Raw genomic sequence first — 18285 nt, forward strand, 5'->3', positions numbered from 1 at the left:
ACAGTTAGACCTCCCTCTAGCATCGGTGTGTACCTCTCCCTTCACCTGTCTCTCTGGTAACTTTCGCTCCATCTGAAATGTTTTCCCACAACTTCATTTATTTCACTTTGAAATCCTCTACACCTGGAGTTTTGGTACGTGCCACTGGTGGCACACAAGCTCCCTCTAGTGGTAAGCAGAGATAGCTCTGAGATATATTTTTTAAATGGAATAAATTAATTTAAAAACATTAAACTAAATCAGGAATATTACAACATTGATCTGATCTGATTAAAATAAAAGATGAGATTACTAAAATGTAATTTAAAATAAGTTCTGAATTTGTTATAAGGCTTAATTACAATATAAGCCTGCAACGTTGTTATGTTCTTAGAATTAGCACGCACACACATCCATGATAAGTTACAAGTTCAAATGTTTGAGGAACACTGGTCTATTCTAGTCTGGCTCAATTTTACAACCTTTTCCCTCGGTCATTGGTTTTTACACCGCGACAACAGGACCCCTCACTGTCTCACCCCCTCCAATTCCCACAATGTCACCCTGTCTGGGTGAGTGCCGGGGGACGGATGGTGACAGGAATCCAGATAACGGCGTGTCAGGCGAGGCTGGCGGCTGGTGGTCAAGAGGCTGAAAACAGGAGGATACTTTGGAGGAGGAGATGAAGTGCATGGGGATTTTGAGAGGTGATGGGGAGGTGAGGAGTCATATCATGGCCTATCTCTCCCAGACAGACTGACACAGGCTGACTCATAAGTCGAAAGGAGACAGCAAGCACTCTCGCCAAGGACAGGCCCAGTTTAATGTAATCCCAAGGGGAAGGATTGTATTTGGAATTTGAAATCATGACAAACAAGCTATGCTAAGAGTCTACAGCAATGCTAATGGATCTGTGACTGAAATTTGACCTGATGATAATAGATGAAAAGTCAGGAGATTCCAGGTTCGATTGATTGATCAATACAAAAGCTTAAGGAGGCAGCCATGAGGGGCTCAAAACGGCCAATTAGTCTTCATCCTTGAAGTCTTTTCTTTTGAAAAAACTAAAATATACTCTCCGAGTAGCATCTTCTGGCCAATCAACCTGTAATGGGGTCATTACTGCCCCCATGTGGTCTGAGAAAACAACAACCATAGCTCAGCACAAGTTGTATGTAACTTTTTTTCTTTTTTGCATGAGCAAAACTTTTCTACTCTTGGTGCTCATCACAACTCTTTTATAACCTCTTCTCTCACACAAGCGACATGTTATCCGGCTGAGGTGGCTCCATCCAGGGGGATGACAACTTGAGACTCGACTTTAAGAGTGCCTCTGTGACACACAAAAAAGTAAAAGCCTTTCAGGAAAAAAAAAAACCCAACAGCCTTTTCATTCGCGCCTTCAACAGTGCGTGTTAAATGACTCATTTCCTGGAGAGCGAAGATAAACCGCTTTGTCAGTCTCCCGTATCACAGCACTCATAGACAGTTTTATAATAATAGCTTCATAATGGTTCTTATACACTAGCTACTTCACTTCCCTCTGAATGCTTAGAGGGAGAATCTATTGGGGCGATAAGGGTCACGTAAACATATCGACTCCCATCATTTTTTACGGCAGTGACCTTTACGTTGGAGAATAATTTAATATACTTGCTTGTGCTACAGAATGCACTGTTTAACTATCACACTGTGCCATTACAAATGAAACAACGCCATAATAACAGGTGAGGCGAGCAAGACAGAGAAAGATAGGAAACCATGTTTGACTCATTAATCAGGACGTGTAGTTGGTGTTTGTTTTCGTGTGGCAACCTGCAGACCCTTAAAATTCATCTCACACGCCTGTATTTCTCATCTAATTGCTCTTTGTGGGTCTTCCCATGTGGTGAGATCTAATACTTCTTCTGCTTTCCATCACTGCATCTCTTTTCCCAAACTACTCTTTGCATCTCTTAAGACTACAGGATACACTTCACAGTGGTGCAAATCTGAACTCAAGTCAAAGTACTGCTACATTTCTAATATATTACTCAACTAGAAGTGAAACTACTGGTGTTAAAAAATACAAGTATGAACATTTTCAAAATCTACTCAGTTTATTAATTTTTAACCATTAATGTTTGATGGATTATCAATAACAGGCACCTACAGTAGCTCAGAGGAGATGCGTGTAAAAAATATAAATTGTCAACAAAGCCTGGTAAATGATAAAAAGGAATAATAAAGCAGGAGTTTTGTTAAAAGATACAAAAAAGGTTTGAACTTGTGTTGAACACATATAATACACGAAAAAATAAACAGCCGGTCCAGGGCCTGCAATCTGTCTTCATTTGGTTTCTGTTTTTTCAAATCTTCAGTCCCTAAATTATTCCCAACCCCTGCTGCTCTGGTCAGTGTGGTCACCTCTCCAAACCTAAGCCAGCTGCAGAGTTTTTGTTCATGGTTTCCACAGGGCCACACTGTGCTTTCTTAAAAAAATTTTTTTAAAAATGGAACAGACGACAAAACTGTATCGCAATTGGTTAAAATGGTCACCAAAAAGGAAGCATACAGCCCTGCAGGCTACTTTGTGATGCTTCCGCCTCCTGTGTGTTCCTGGCACAGCTGCAAAAATGCAGATGAAAGGTTTGGATGTAATTCAAACTGCAGGCCTATTCAAAAGGAAATTCTGATTTACTTTAAATGTAATTAAATACATCGTGTGATAAGATTAAAATTACAGGCTTAAAGAAATACCCCAAACATGGCGTGATTAGTTACAATTCTTCCACCTCTGACACAAATGGACATGTTATGACAGACTTAACATTGTGTTTTAAAAGGGAAATGTAAGGCAGGGAGGCGTGACAAAACAGCATGCTCACTACTGTACACCATGAGAGTGCAGCTAAGCTTGGGATCAGGTTTAGGGATCAGGTTTGTTCACCATTGGGACTAGTAGTATTCAACACGATGGGTGGGGACAGGTCAACAAATCCCATGAAAAGTCCACAACCAACAATAAATTCATCTAACTAATAAGTATTGTGTGTGTATCTGACAGAGCTCCATTGTTGTCCAAAAACCATTAAAACCATCAGTGAGCCCACTCAGTTTCCATATATAGATATTTTAATGTGCATTTTGAAGTATAGAATGAGAAAGGTTTGTTTGAAATGGCAGAATCAGAGAAAACCTTTAGTAAAGAAGTTCTTACAATCACTCAGGTGAGTTAATGTAGTTAATGGGAGGTGGAAACACCAAGTTTTCAAATGAGTTCAGACAAAGTGAACGTTTAACACATACAAAAAAGTATGTGCTCTGCATTGTTTTCCAACACGTGAGGTTCATCTGGTGGGAACGGCAAAATCAGGTTTTAAAGAACTCTTGTGGGAAGCCTTACAAGAGGAGTAGTGAGTGTTTCAGCAGCATATTAATGCTTGTGGTTTTGGAATAGCATGTTTGACAATCACATACCGTAAAGGTGAAATGTTCAGATTACCACATACTTCAGATTACCACATACTTTGTTCAGGTGTCTACATATTTTTGGCTTGACCTCGAGTAGCCACCATGAATTACTCAACCTGCAAGAAAGAATTCATTGACAAGTAATCACTGGTAAATACAAAGAAAGATTGCCTGCATATGACCAAACATGTTGACAAATCTAGTAAGAATGAGTCAACATCACCAGTGTCTCACTGTTCCCATTCTCAGGCTTCCCTCTGGTCCCTGAAGGCAGGAGTAAGACTCTCAATCAGCCAGTGCCAGCAAAGGGCCACAGAAAAACCTATGGCATCAGCTCCTCAGCTCTACAGCTGCACAGCTCCACTGCCTATTAACCCAGTTAGTCTCACCTACCATTCCTCCTGGCAAATTAGTCCTCAGCTCGTGATTTACCCATGTATGGAGACTAAGCGAGGTTTGAGAAAAGGGCCTTGTAAGCATTCTCAGCAGTGACAGCGCCCTGAATTGGACAATTATGAATGAGACTGAAGCCGTGAAACAAGGCCAGGGTGTTTAGACACGAGTGTGTATCTGTTCATGCGTATCTTTAAAATTGTATGCATTTTATCATGCGTGTTGTGGGACTCCTGGCAGATTTTTCTGCTGATTCTGTGGCATTTAACACTCACTCATTCATGGTAACTAGGGCATGTGGCTGGCCAACAGAACGAGGACACCTGGAGCAGTGTGTTCGTGCGAGTATGTGTGAACATCCCCAATCTAATTCACTCACTGAATGCTGCCACTGGCTGATCAGAGAGTATGTTATTGTTGTCTCTGAAGAGTAACCTGACTTCTTAAATGAAAATGTAAAAAAGAACGTAAGGGATTTAAATATATTGTGTTAACAGGTACATTTCACATAAATTGAAATTTCTACATATTCTTCCGCTACACAGCCTCTCCTCTCGCTGTGCTGACAGTCCAAAAGCTATGGCCAGAAAAAACACAAATGTCATTCAACAGGCATCTCTAATCCATTTTAAATATGGCCAATCTTGTTTCAAATACACAGTATGATAGAGGCTAGAGAGAAATCTCATTACTGACCTGTGCATGTAAATGCAGTTTTACAGTAACCAGGTTACTGCAGTGCATGTGAACATCTTCTCTGATTTCCTGCCATAACCTGATTTATCCCAATAGCCTCGTTTCCTGTTTGCCTATAAACAGTTAGTCATCCTAGCACAGCACAACAACAGCTCCTGTACTAAGAGTCAATCTCTCACTTACAGAATTTGCTATGTTATTTATTTAATCTTGGAATTGTGTGGATATTAATGTATTACTGTCTCACAGCTAGAAAGAGACAAAACGAAATAAGTGAGGAGTTTACAGGTAAGCACTTCATATACATAGAAGAGGGTACAAAAGGTAATGTTTGGATGAGTGGGACACTGCTTTGTTTGTATTTTGCACATACAGATGTGTATGCACATTTCTGCTGATAGTTTTATGTTATTTCACTGATGGATAAGTAATAATGTGCAAAGAACATCAGAAGACTAGCAAGACAAGCTAAAAACATGGATGCAAACGCAGGTTCAAATTTTTCAAGAGTGTCAGCTTTGCAAATAATTTTAGAGGAAACAAATGCATTTAATGGCACTTTTTGCTGATAAACACTGAATGTAAACTTTGTTTATAATGAGGGATTGCACAATGCATTTGTATGCAGATTAAGTACTGTGGTTACTGACAATGATATTGCTTCAGAACAAGACTTCTTTGCAGTGAGTATGGAGAAAAAAGATGTGTTAAGAAACACTTTAAAATGTGAATGAGATCAAGATAATTTTAGGAAAAGACTTTCTTTCTGGATTTTGACATGTCACAATATGTCATCTTTTTAATATTTAATGACAGAAGTAATTTAATTAATTTTAATTTAATGACAGTGTCAGTATGGCCCCTCTGATCTCTCCTTATTCGAGACACTGACTCCTAACCTGCTTGAGGGCTGCTGACAACATCTCTGACTGAGGAAAAACCTGCACTAGTTTTATCCAACAAAGCAAGACTGAAAATCCCAGATCCATCACAAGGCATTACTTTTGTTTGGTCAGCTTTGGGGGACAGAATGTCACTTTTCCTGTTAGCAATGTCAAAACACTGGTTCTGAATATATTCTACTGCAACTGTAATGAAATATCACTAAAATACAACACATACAATACAATTGTCCAGATATTATAACCACGAGATGTATATAATGACAACTGTGTTCACAGGTTTCACTCTCACTACTCCCTGCTCCCCTTCAAACGTTTCATTTATATTTATTTACACTCAAAACATCAGCTAATCTGCTTCATGAGGACTGTAAGGTGTGTTGATCACGTTTAACTGACAGCAATCTTGCAACACAACTAGTCAACTGAATGGTGCACAGGACTGTGCAACATCACATCTTTCCAACTGAGCACATCAGAGTTCAGAGCACTGAGAAGAGGAAACACAAATGCAGAAATCTCAAGTGCAATAACCATCAGCGGCTTCAGCACAAAGTAATGTGTTCTTATTGGACAAAATCATTCATAATAACAAGCTGATGGAGAAAAGAGCCATTCAGGGCCTTCAAATCTCAACTGCCACATTATCCAAACTTACATCTGTTGCACCTCCAAGTCGTCTCCACGGTAACATGATCGGAGAACGGTCTGGCGCTCAGCATCCCACAGGTGCTCCTTTAGGAAGTTGCCAGCCTGCACCGCCCTCTCCAGCATGCCCTTGTCCCTCAGCACGGCACCAACACGAGCGTAGGCTGAGAGCATCAGACCTGGGGAGAGTGGTGGGATGATTAGGTATAAAATAAAATTACTCATCTTAAAGCATCATGCCCTCTCTGAGGCTGCACCACAGTCTCATCTTAGTTAGTCTTCATACTCTTTGAAGCCTCCTTTTCTCTCCCATTCCTTCTCTCAGTCCATTCATTCTCGTCCCTCTTTCATGTAGTGTATCAAAGCCCGGTGAGTGCACAGCCTGCTCTTCAAAGAGTTGCAGCGGAGGACAGGTGATTAATGGAGGGGTTTCTTCATTAGAGAGGAGAAGGGGAGTCTTGCGTCTAATTGGAAAGTTCTTGGGATCGCAGAGCCTCATTACCTCACTAACACACTCTGTCTTGAGACGTCAGCTCTGTGAGAAAAAATTGCAGTTGCACACAGACATGTGTTTGTGTCTGTGTGGTGGGGTTTTTGTTCTTGTCATTAATCACATATGAGACAATGTGCTGGACAAACAGCGGTGAGGGGTGTCCAAATTGGCATCACGCTAATGGAAAGTGACAACTACTATCTCTATGATAATCTACACACATTCTCATACTGCTCATGATAAATGTCTGTGTGAATATTTGCATGCATAAATCTGTGCTTGTATGTCTATATTTATATGGATAAATCAACTTCTGAAGTACAGTATGTCTAACAGGCTTTTATATAAATGCAGCTGCTTGGTAGTCAGCACTTTTTCTGATTTAGAGAAGAAGCACATGGCTCAACGCCAACACCTGACATGGACCACTATCAATACATATTTTTAATGTGGTATGATGAGTGGAATAAAAACAACAGTCAAAACAGCAATCTGTCAAATGCACAGAACATGATAACCAAAATTAGACAATTGATGTTTTCTTTAAATCAGCACCAGATAAAGGCTTTTCCACTCAATGTGTTTTATTCAAAAGGACACACCTCCTTGTGTACAGGCCTGGTGGTGGGATTGCAGTGTCATGGAGCATTAGATTGAAGTGTAAAAACAACAGGTCTGGGATGGAATTACAATATGATTTTAAATTAATCTACTTCATATTATATTTTTACTCTGTTCCTCTATATTATATTTTACTATTGACACCCCACTGAGTCATCTGTGATACACTTAATGCGCTTACTTAGCCTGGCATGATGAAGATGATGTTATAATAGTCGTATGCGTGTAAACTTGTCTTTACCATTCCAGGAAGCCAACATCTTGGTGTCCAGGTGTGGCCGCGGCCGACTCTTCCTCACTTCTGCCATTTTGGCTCTGGCGGAGGCCAGGAGCTCATTGACTTTCTCAACACTGATGCCAAAGTGAGCAGCCGTTAACTCCACTGAATAACGCACAATCAGCACATTCTGGCCCTGCAGCTCCCCGTGGGGGTCCTGGCAACACACAGTACAGTGTATAAGAGGGTGTTCACATAATTTAACTCATATGGACTGCAGCAGATGTCATGTTAATGCCTTAATGGACCTGGTTTAACACCTTAAATAGCTGTCTGGATAAAATAAAACAAGCAATTTAAGAAACTACAACTGCAAGACATACATGATATGTGGTATAAAAATTAAGTACCTGTTCTGGATCCACATTGCCTTGCACCTTCACCCCATAGTGATGCATGAAGATGTCCGCCTGTGTGGCAGATCCAGTGGCTCCTTCTACCACATCTGGCAATAGCTCCCAGACTTCTGAGGCTGTCCAGACGCAGAAAGCACCTTCTCGCTTTTCTCGTCCCCCTGATGTTGGGACAGAGTCTGCATCCTCTGCACTGTAGAACCCCCCAGACTGTTTCACACGATAAACCGAAATGGAGGAGGTGAAGGGAGAGAGAGAGGAATATATTCACTTATTGATGAAGATGATTTTAATTTAACATGCAAATTATCTGTATGGGAAAAATAAAAATGCAACAGTCAAACATTTCTTAGCTCAACCTAACCTGGATAAGACCACTAAACATTAAAACACACATTAAAAACCAGGATCTTGAATAAATGATGTTATCTTGGGAAAACAAAGTCCCATTATCTTGAAATCTCGAGAAAGTTATCATGTTATCTCGAGGAAACAGAGGAAATTAAATGCATGAATACATGACCACTGAGGGCTTCCGTGAATAGGAGTGTAAAAGGTACACAAAATTCATAGTTCAGTATAACCTCAGTTCTGGGGTCACAGTTCAGTACATTTTCAGTACAGCAGGGAAAACAACAAAAATGGAGAAAATAACATTATGTGTTTTGAAAATGGACATTTAAGAGTGGCTCAGTGATGATTCCTGAACAGCTGCAGCTTGTATTCGTGTGTATAAGGCAGGTTGGACGGAATATGCACTTTGACAGAAACTGTTTGCCACATGTTTACCAGCATGTAAGAAAATAAGGAAGTCACATATCGAACCAAACCTCCTGTAAACCTCTGCTTAACACCAGTCTGAAAAGCAAAACTTTGTTTTATCTCCGTTCACTGCCAGGGTTTGGTTTGGTGTGGTCAGCAGTGTGTGCTCATTTGCACCTGCAACCAAAGCCAAAAGTGAAAATGACCCATCCTGGAGTACACTTCTCCATCACTGCAGCAATGTGAAAAGTTGAACCATTAGAGATCAGTGAAAAAAAAAACATTTTCAGCAGGTGTTAAGCATTCAGTTGAAGTCTCACAGTGATCAGTGAATCAATCAAACCCTTTGAAGGGTCTGAGAACTGCATACACAATAGTTGTGTTGCATGTAAGCCCTGAGAGAGAGATAACATAACTGTCATTTCATGTGGTGAATGAATTAATTAATCAATCAACAGCTTTAAAGGTTCTGATTACACATAATATCACATAAGCCTGTCAGTTTTTTAAAGTGTGATGAGAACTTGAGTCTCCCTCGCTGAGGGAACATCCCAGCCATTGCAGCACAAAAGAAACATACACTCTATAGTAAATTACCTTCAGGACGTTAATTCATTAGTGTATAATTACATAATAAATCCTGGGGAATATAATGATTACAACGAGTGTGGTTTTAATTGTGTGCCCCGTTCGCTGCTGTCGACTCATTAATCATAAAGGAAAAGAGGGTTGACCCTCAGAGGAGAGCAAGGGGTTTAAGAGGCTATTTGTCAACGGGGTCCCACCCCTTGCCCTCGATGATGTATGAATACTTATATGTGCTCACATGCTCACACACATACACATACTTATTATCTCCTGGTGGAATTTACAGTTAATGTTCGTGCTTTGTCAGCAGTGGACAAGGACGTTGTGATAAAACAAAGTGCAGTTCATGCTGCTCTGTTCTTAATGACCTGCATTTACCAACGTGTATTCCCAAACACTACATTAATACTAACCTTGACTTACATCCTAACATCCCTTTTATATATTCTAAATTAAAAAAATGCAATATTTGGACCTTAGTGCTCCAGTGAGGACACCTGCTCCCCATAAAACCAGTAACACAAAAACATGTAGGCATACACACACAGAAGGTGCACTAACAAGGTTGTACATGATTCACCTTGTCACTCAGGTCTCTGGAGACGTAGAGCAGTATGTCCCTGGCCACATCTGCAAAGAGCTGCTCTCCTGATACCTAGAAAAGCAGGAACACGTCAGACACACCTGCTGAAGATCATGATTTAACCTTAAAGATAACGTCATGTGATTTATATGGAGGATATTAACAGCAGAATTCTTTGCAAATGCTGAGGTAGTTGTTGCATCTCATTAAACACAAGCATATGTGTGTGTGTGTGTGTGTGTGTGTGTGTGTGTGTGTGCTCAGTATGTGTGTCTGTATTTGAGTTTGCATGCGTGCTGTGCCCTAATTAACTTTTTGTTTGTGTCTGTCCACTCTGAAAAACACCAGCCCAGCGTACACTCATGAGAAAACTACAAACCATAGGATTCAGATTTCACTGCTTATTGCTGCATTTAATTTCAACACTTTTCAGAAAACAACAAGCCGTACAAATTACCCAACTGTGATGTGTGCGATTTTGCAGCATCGCTGTCATTATGAGTGTCTGCATTTACTAAGAAGGAAAATAAATGCTTTCCAAGTCTCACATCGATGATTTTCGCTGAATGGGTAATATGGCAATAAATTACTGGAACAAGAGAGAGACAGAAAGATGGAGGGGCGCCCAGTAAGATGCACGAAACAGAACACAAACTCCCATAGATACAATCTCACACACACACACACACCTGGGATGCAGTAATATAGGCTACGGCCAGCTGAGCCTGGTCGTACAACATCTTTTCAAAGTGGGGAACATGCCAGGACGAATCTGTAGAGTAACGATGAAAACCCTGAAGAAGACACATAAGGAAAGATACAGTATATACTTTCAGATGCTGATATTTAGTTCACAGGTTATTTGAAGTGGGGTCGTGTGAGGTACTTATCCAGAGCCAGTAAGGCAAACTTTAGCCACATAAGGCAAACCTTAAAATAACAAGTGTACTGTTTGACAGTCTTTTGAGATGAAACTGAGGTGTTTACATCGATCTATGCTGTCTTTAAAGCAACCAAACTTAATTGACAAAAAACATAATTTTCCCTCGCAGAACACAGTAGTTTATTGTCAGCACTGTCTTGATCAGTTAGTTTGTTTGTGTATTTATTTGGATCTTAAATAATAGTTGCTGCTTAATTACCCATCAGAAAGGACGCTTAGTACAGCTGGACTGACATAGATTTTTTTTTATTCCAGGTGGTCCTTTTTTATGTGGCTAAAATATGTTTTGTTGTTTCTTCTGTGCATAGCAGTGCATTGCTTGGATCCTCTGCTGGTCCTCCTTTCAGCTTCTCCACACCGGAGGCCTGACAACCACCATCTACTGTTTGTAATCTCATATACCCTTACCAAACCAGTGCTTCAAAGAACCAATATTTTTATTATCACTTAATGTAACGACAATTATCCTTATTAACAGACTGATAATTTTATCAATAAAATGTCAGAATGTCACTCAAGACGTCTTCAAATTGCTTTTCAACTCAAACATGTATGAACCTGTGCCACATGGTCATGGATGCCTCCCAGCGCCATCATGCGGAGTGTGTGCAGGGCCATCTGAAGAGCTTCGACCCCTTCTGAGGTGGAGTGATTAACACACCAGTAAGACATGAGGAACATCAGATTCACTATTGAAGGAGGGAGGTAAAGATACATAGAGAGAGTGAGTCAAATGAAGAGTATTCAGTTACATGTCTACTGTTGTGTCTGTTATTGCTAGGTCTACCTGGTGTGGGGAACTTGGGAGCATCTCTAAAGCCACCATACTCCTCCTCGTAAGAATGTGCCAACTGTTGGAAGCAGCGAGTAGCAACATCTGGGGCCAGTGGAGGACTCTCTCCTGGGTTTGCAGCAACCGCTGTGCCTTTCTTTAGAGCATCAAGGATCCTATCACCAGTAGACTCCAAAGCAGGACGGTTATTCTGCCACTGAGGATCATAAATCATGATTGTCAGATGTAGGGATGATCAAGATAATGCACAATGCTGAGAACAAACACCTAGAACCCGTTGGATATGTTTTTTTGTCCATTTTAGAGTGGACAAATGGCAGTGAACACAGTGAATATTTGAGCTGAAATGAATGCAGACTCAATTTGTGGACTGTGGATGGCTATTGCCCTATGCATGAAGAGTATGGATGTACCATTACTGAGGATGTAGATCAGACCGTATTGGTCTGGAAGACTAACTTACGTTGCTGAGGGGAAGTTCTGGGAAACATATATAAATATCATTAAAGATGAAAATGTCAGGAAATATTTTATTTGTAATGTCTCCTATTTGATTTTTGCAAGTTAAGTGGGTAAGTGTGTCTGATGTTACGTATAGTAATATCAGACACACACCCATAGTAATAAAAGTAATAAAATAGTACGTATTTATAGTCACAAACTGTTATGCTGTATGTTTTCTTGAAGGGATGTTATAAGAAAATGACAATAAATATCATTAAAAAAATTCATTGCTGAGAGCTGCTTCTTCTCTCTAACTCGCTGCTTGACACAAAATTGTAAATCGCAATGCACTCTGCTAGAGGCAGAAGCATTTTTTCAACAATAATTCTAGCATAATAAACATGCACGCACTTGTTGGTGACTTAGATATAGATTTGATTTATGTGGAGACAGGGGCTTCACTTCATCAGCAACTATATGTCATGAAATATATTATGTTTGTATTAATGTTTAAATGGGTCAAATACAGGAGGTAAAGACAACATAAATCATCATTTGCAACTCAAAGACAAGTGTTTAAGCAAAGTCCTGTTCTACCTGGTCCATGATTCTCATGAGAACTGTTTTGAGTCCAGGTCTTCTTCCGTGATCTCTGGGAGGGAAGTAGGTACCGCCGATGAAAGGTCGAAGGTCAGGGGTCAACCACACACTCATGGGCCAACCTCCACCTCCACTTGTTGACTGTAGACGTTACCAACCAAAAGTCGTGAGAGAACTTTAGGAGAAAAAAAAAAAATCGAATAAAAGTAGGCTTGTGTAAGAAAACCTAAATGCAAGCACACACCTGTACAAAGGTCATGTAGACTTTATCCACATCAGGTCTCTCTTCTCGGTCCAGTTTGATGGAGACAAAGTTGTCACTCAGGATTTTGCCAATTTCTTCATCTTCAAAAGACTCCCTCTCCATAACATGGCACCAATGGCATGTTGAATATCCCACTGACGGTCAGAAAGATTTACAGAAAACATTACAGTACAAGCACATGAGGAAATTAAGGGTAAAGTGGCTCCAAAAGAAATGCACGTTACTAATAGAGTCAAGTATCACCTTTTAATAGTAGCATTTCATCAAAGTTAAAAATTCAGGTACCGTAACAACCTAAATTGGCGTGAAAGGGGTTGCTTCTTACCTGATAAAAAAATTGGTTTGTCTTCATTCTTTGCTTTGTCAAAAGCATCTTGTCCCCATGGATACCTGAAACAAACATCAGTTTATAGATCTGCTTTCAGGAATGTGTGCCTTCCTTCAGTTAAAACGGCACTCACCAGTCAACAGGGTTGTGTGCATGTTGCAGTAGGTAGGGTGACCTCTCCTTGGCCAGCCTGTTGGTGTGCCTGTGAGGGGGGGATGGTGACCCTTCACCCCCTGATGCCCCTTCACCCCCTGTTGCCATGCTCATAAAGACAGATGAGCTGGACAAACAAAACATATACAATACAGTTGCAGTCACTGACTGTTGGAAAAGCCACTTTATAAAAGTTTATTTTCTGTGCCTTTAGTTACTCCAGATATGCCACAGAAAATGGGAAATTAAGGAAGACTCACACAACACAATTTTAATGTCATCTCTGCGTGAATCAAAAAAGACTTGTTTTTTTGTGAATGACATGGACAGTTACAGTATAAGACAGTGGTTCTTAACCTAGGTTCGATCGAACCCTAGGGGTTCGGTGAGTCGGTCTCAGGGGTTCGGTGGAGCCTCCGCCCTGGAATTTTTTATACCATTTGTTACAACATATCTTTGTGAGCAATCGTTTTTTGAGGATGCTGGACATAAAAACTAAGAAAAGGAACAGACTTTGCTGTGAAAATGACATGAGACTGGCACTTGCCAAGGTGAAGCCACGCATATCTGAACTGGTCTCTCAAAGGCAACAGCAGAAGTCACACTGAGGTAAGTTGTTGTGAGTTCATGCACTGTGTTGGTTTTGTTATTTGAACAAGGTGATGTTAATGCACGGTTCATTTTGTGCACCAGTAAAAAAAATCATATTTTATTTTTTACTAAAGAAGGGTTCGGTGAATGATCATATGAAACTGGTGGGGTTCGGTACCTCCAACAAGGTTAAGAACCACTGGTATAAGAAAATGACTGCATTGCTCTGCAGCCCATATGCTAATTAGATATGGTCCCCCTAGTGGCTAAGCATTGTTAATGTTAAACACACCTGTCAGTGTTTGAAATTGGAGCACTGACAAAGAACGTAGGCTCCCAAAAGCACTAATATATCACTTAACAGATATTCAGTATGACATATTTTTTACATGTGATAGCAGGAGAGGTACAGGTGTATTTAATCATGATACAAATGGCATTCAGGTGCTTCAGCTGCGGGGCGATTAGGCAGGTCTGCTTACCGGGACCTTTGACTGGAATACAGCTGTTACTAATTAATGTCATTAGTAACACCTGTGCTCCTGCTGAAGTAACGACTCAAACTGCCTGCTGTCAGAGAAATGCAACATTTCATGTCGGTGTAATGTTACCTAACTCAAAATAATAATAAGAGTGTGACAGTGTGGAGCAAAGCTTACATTTATTTTAAGCAGCATGTGTACTATTAAAATAAAGATGTTATCAGGTTAGCGTTAGCTGATAATGAAGAAGCTTGCTCAGCAGTTCCTGCTGCAGCTGCAGTAGCTCTCAGGCTCTGGAGCTAGTCACAACTCCCATTTGAATATTGCCCATTTTACACGTAACTTTAATAGACAACTGTTTATGCCTTGAGAAACACGACTTAATAGTTTCCGATATATCGGTCCATATCTTAAAATTCGGCTGAAATAGCTACGACAAAGCGGCAAATATATAATAGATAACTTACATGTAGCACAAGGGCACTTAGCTTGATTTCACCGTTACCAAACAAACCAGTTACAAAACCTGACAGATTATTAGTCACACGTCGTGTTAAGTGCCTCACTTTGTAACGCCGAATTTAAGTACGAAGCATTTGGACCTTGGTTATATGTCTTTACTCACATGGGAATGTCTCCTGGTGATATTTATGTTAGGGACACGTTTATTTGCATGATTTTGTAATGGAGCTTCGCTTTACTCCTCTCGGGGCAAAATCACGTCAGTCGCCACAGCAACAACAAACATGACACCAATATCTAACATGCCGTGACTATCCTTGCTCAAATAACGCCGGGCATGTTTGTTGCGTTTCGCCAAACTAACACACGTCTAGCGTTAGCGTTAGCAACCCATTAGCCACGGTGGCTTTACCTGAGGTAGTAGGCCGGCTGGGGATGTTGGAGGAGCGGTGACCTGCCGCTTGGTGGGTGGGGAGTTTGTCTGAGGCACCTAATGTTTCCGCCGGAGTTCTGATGTTGACCACCCGCTCCCAAAAAAGCCACAGTTAAAAGGCGTGCAGGCTCCACGCGGCTATTTTTGGACGTCGACTGACGCAATGCTAGTCCCAACATCCTAATCCTCCAACTGTGTCCCCTGGTTAGTTTCGCAAGCTACGTTAGCTACTTTGTTGACACAAACCAGCCAAAACTTCCAGGCATGAGTCTAACACTTTATTGCAATACCATAAATTGACACATGGTGGCGCGCCACAGGCCAGGGAACAACAGTGTGTTGATTTTTCTAAGAATACATTAGTTTGTGAGACAATAAGTATGTAACACAGACAATATGAGAAGGTGTGTAAATATGCTGTAGAAGAGAACTAAAGCATCAGTTTCCACTATGCTTTCACTGGTACTTATAATTAAGCTCAACAACAGTTGAGACAAAGTCGTGCGAAGTCACCAAGTCTGAGGCAACGATGTTCACATGTGTTTTAAGAGCTTGCTCTTTCAGCCATTGCACCATGCTTGGCAGACTTCTCCGTATGACGCTTGGAAGGTTGCCATAAAGGCGAAGGATGTACTTGAGTATGCTGGCATTCTCTGGGAGTGTCAGGTTCAAGCCACAGACAAAGAAATCTGCAGGTAATGAGAGGTAAATAAAAGCTCAGACATCATAGAACACAGCATACTTTTTTAAAATGGCTCTGCTCTTGAATCATCTTGAAGTTGTTTAGGCATAAAGGTGTTATTTAGTGAGTGAAGACATTTATGGTAATAGAGACATATCAGGCTGGTCCTGTATAAAACATGCTCAACCTGCTGTGCTGCAGGAACAAGGAAACTCACTTTTGCTGGGCCATGCATGTGCCAAATCCTGAATAAGTTTTGACTCAACTTCTGCAGGCTTCATACTGTTGCCATAGTAATAGGTTATTTTACTCCATAACTGAGGGTGATGAGCTGCCTGATAGTCATATGAAACTATGACGTTTCTGCCTTTGTCCCAGCAGCTCTTCAGGGTAGGGATTTCCTGTTTTGGAATTGGTAAAAGATCAATTTTGTTTTTATTGCTTACAGTCATTTAAGATGTTTGACTTATTGAGCTTAATGGAAAAAAAAATAGTATACTTTACCGTACTGGGGAAGAGTTTGTCACCAAACAAGTTCTTGATGAACTTGATAAGATGATCATGAAGGTGGCTTTTATTTGTGTCGTCAAACCCTTTGAAGTGGGACAAAGCCAGGATGAGGATCTCTTTGGGGTGTGCCTTTGCCCAGTCATTTATGTCCGTGAGAATTGTCTGTTCACAGTTGCAGAATACTAGTTTTTAATAAAGTTAGCATCAACTAAAGATATCTACTCTACTGCACTATTTTTTCTCCTGGAACACCTTCTTCACTTTAATGTTTTTTTTATCATCCTAATAAAATGTTAATATATGGTCAAAATCAAAAATAGCTCAACTGCAAACCAACAGTAAAAGTTATTTCTGATCTGACCTGTTGCGGATATGCAGGACACCATATCGAGACTATGAATTTTTGCTATCCATGTTTCAGTTAATTTACTAATATTGATTTCTCATTTGGTCATACATGACATGTACATCTTTACCTCCACATCAGTCCGTGTGAACAGCCCATGATAAAAGTAGAGCCTAGTGGGATTGGTGTCATGTGGCTTGCGAGCGACCCTCAGGTCAAAGTAGCGGACTCCTGCATCCAGTTGCTTTGCGATCGGCTCCTCCTGCATTACAATAAAGTACAACAGTCAAACAAACCCTTCCTTTTTATGTGATGCACAAGTACATTCAATACTGAATATCATTTTTGAATATAATTTACCTGAGTGGTTGCCCATCTGCGCACTATTTTACGTGCACAACAAATCTTGCTGAATCTTTTTAGAACATCTGGCTCTATTATAGAGGATTTTATGTCCAAGTCATAACTCATTGAGTCGTGGCTACCTACAAAGTACCAAACACACACACAGGCATACACACACACACACACACACACACACACACACACACACACACACACACCATGATCATCATCACTATTGAGGAAAAACCACTGTGTCTGTTGACTGGTCGGTTGCTCCACCAAATTAGTCCTGACTGAAATGTCTTCACAACTATTGGATGGGTAATTTCCATGAAACAAATGAAAGGATAGTTGTTACTCTACTGCTTACCTCTTTAACCCAATAAAGTATTTAAAATAATCTGATACTGATAAATCTGTGCGTGTGTATTATAATAATAATAATAGTTACATTATTTTAGCTTCATACCTGGTATGGCCAGGTGAAAGAGATCTTTGTTCTGACACTTAGATGGTAGTTTCGACATCCAGTCACTGTTGCTTGTTATGTCTGTTGTACTTTCGCCTTTTTCTGCAGACATTATTATCTGAAATTGGACAGCTCAAAGTTAATCCTCAATCTCTTACCAATACAGTAGTTTGCAGCCAACAATGAATAGATTGCCATTAAAGGTAAAAAGGTTTAGAGGAACACTTACCTCCCGAGATTATTGCCAGCTTTCCTTGAGGTCCTTATAACTACAGATCTGACAGTGGAGGCGGGTACAACGGACTGATTTTGTTGAGTATTGTCAACTACTAAATTGAATAGTTACACTACATTAACAGGCTGCAGTATGTAAGTACAGTATCTTAACAGCATGTAGAATGTATGTCCTTGATTCATGCAGGTCGAGGAGCCCAACTGTATGAGGAAATACAGGACTTACCGTGAAACTTCCTCATTCCATTAGTGTTAGTTCAGTGAGGTAAAAAGCTGCTCTTGACTGTTATTCAAACCACCAAGTTGTCAGTCAACATCAAGCTTTAATCACTTTAATCAAGTCAAGATTTAATCAATACAGATGTTGATTATTTGACATTTCTGTCATATCAAGCTCAATTTACTTGTTAGCTTGTTCACCATTACATTACCTTTTCATTCTAACTCCAGTGTTGAA

The 18285-nt window shown here is 40.4% G+C and overlaps 2 protein-coding genes across 3 annotated transcripts in view; both read right to left on the bottom strand.

Annotated features, from left to right (window-relative positions):
- The window catches only part of spata20 (spermatogenesis associated 20), a 42950-nt gene extending 27432 nt beyond the window's left edge, over window positions 1-15518 (bottom strand). Inside the window, exons 1-12 of one of the 2 annotated variants that reach the window (XM_027289349.1) lie at window positions 15222-15518; window positions 13255-13401; window positions 13119-13183; window positions 12773-12927; window positions 12526-12669; window positions 11479-11680; window positions 11250-11380; window positions 10438-10542; window positions 9746-9820; window positions 7813-8025; window positions 7427-7619; window positions 6082-6250 (exon numbers count right to left, since the gene is read on the bottom strand). In XM_027289349.1, coding sequence (XP_027145150.1) covers window positions 6082-6250; window positions 7427-7619; window positions 7813-8025; window positions 9746-9820; window positions 10438-10542; window positions 11250-11380; window positions 11479-11680; window positions 12526-12669; window positions 12773-12927; window positions 13119-13183; window positions 13255-13401; window positions 15222-15421 — 1799 coding nt within the window. In that variant the 5' untranslated portion in view covers window positions 15422-15518. Of the gene's footprint in view, window positions 1-6081; window positions 6251-7426; window positions 7620-7812; window positions 8026-9745; window positions 9821-10437; window positions 10543-11249; window positions 11381-11478; window positions 11681-12525; window positions 12670-12772; window positions 12928-13118; window positions 13184-13254; window positions 13402-14814; window positions 14921-15221 lie in introns of those variants that run through there. The other variant, XM_027289350.1, reaches the window with a different exon arrangement.
- LOC104929112 (PI-PLC X domain-containing protein 1) lies at window positions 15499-18018 on the bottom strand. Its single transcript, XM_027289351.1, has 7 exons — window positions 17824-18018; window positions 17595-17712; window positions 17141-17265; window positions 16911-17042; window positions 16429-16596; window positions 16142-16325; window positions 15499-15931 (listed from the first exon to the last, which is right to left on the bottom strand). Exons 2-7 carry the CDS (start codon window positions 17704-17706, stop codon window positions 15699-15701), a joined length of 954 nt encoding a protein of 317 aa, XP_027145152.1. The 5' UTR covers window positions 17707-17712; window positions 17824-18018; the 3' UTR covers window positions 15499-15698.
- Window positions 18019-18285: the final 267 nt, after the last annotated feature.

This window comes from Larimichthys crocea, chromosome XVI (genome assembly GCF_000972845.2).
Source record: "Larimichthys crocea isolate SSNF chromosome XVI, L_crocea_2.0, whole genome shotgun sequence".
NCBI lineage: Eukaryota > Metazoa > Chordata > Actinopteri > Sciaenidae > Larimichthys > Larimichthys crocea.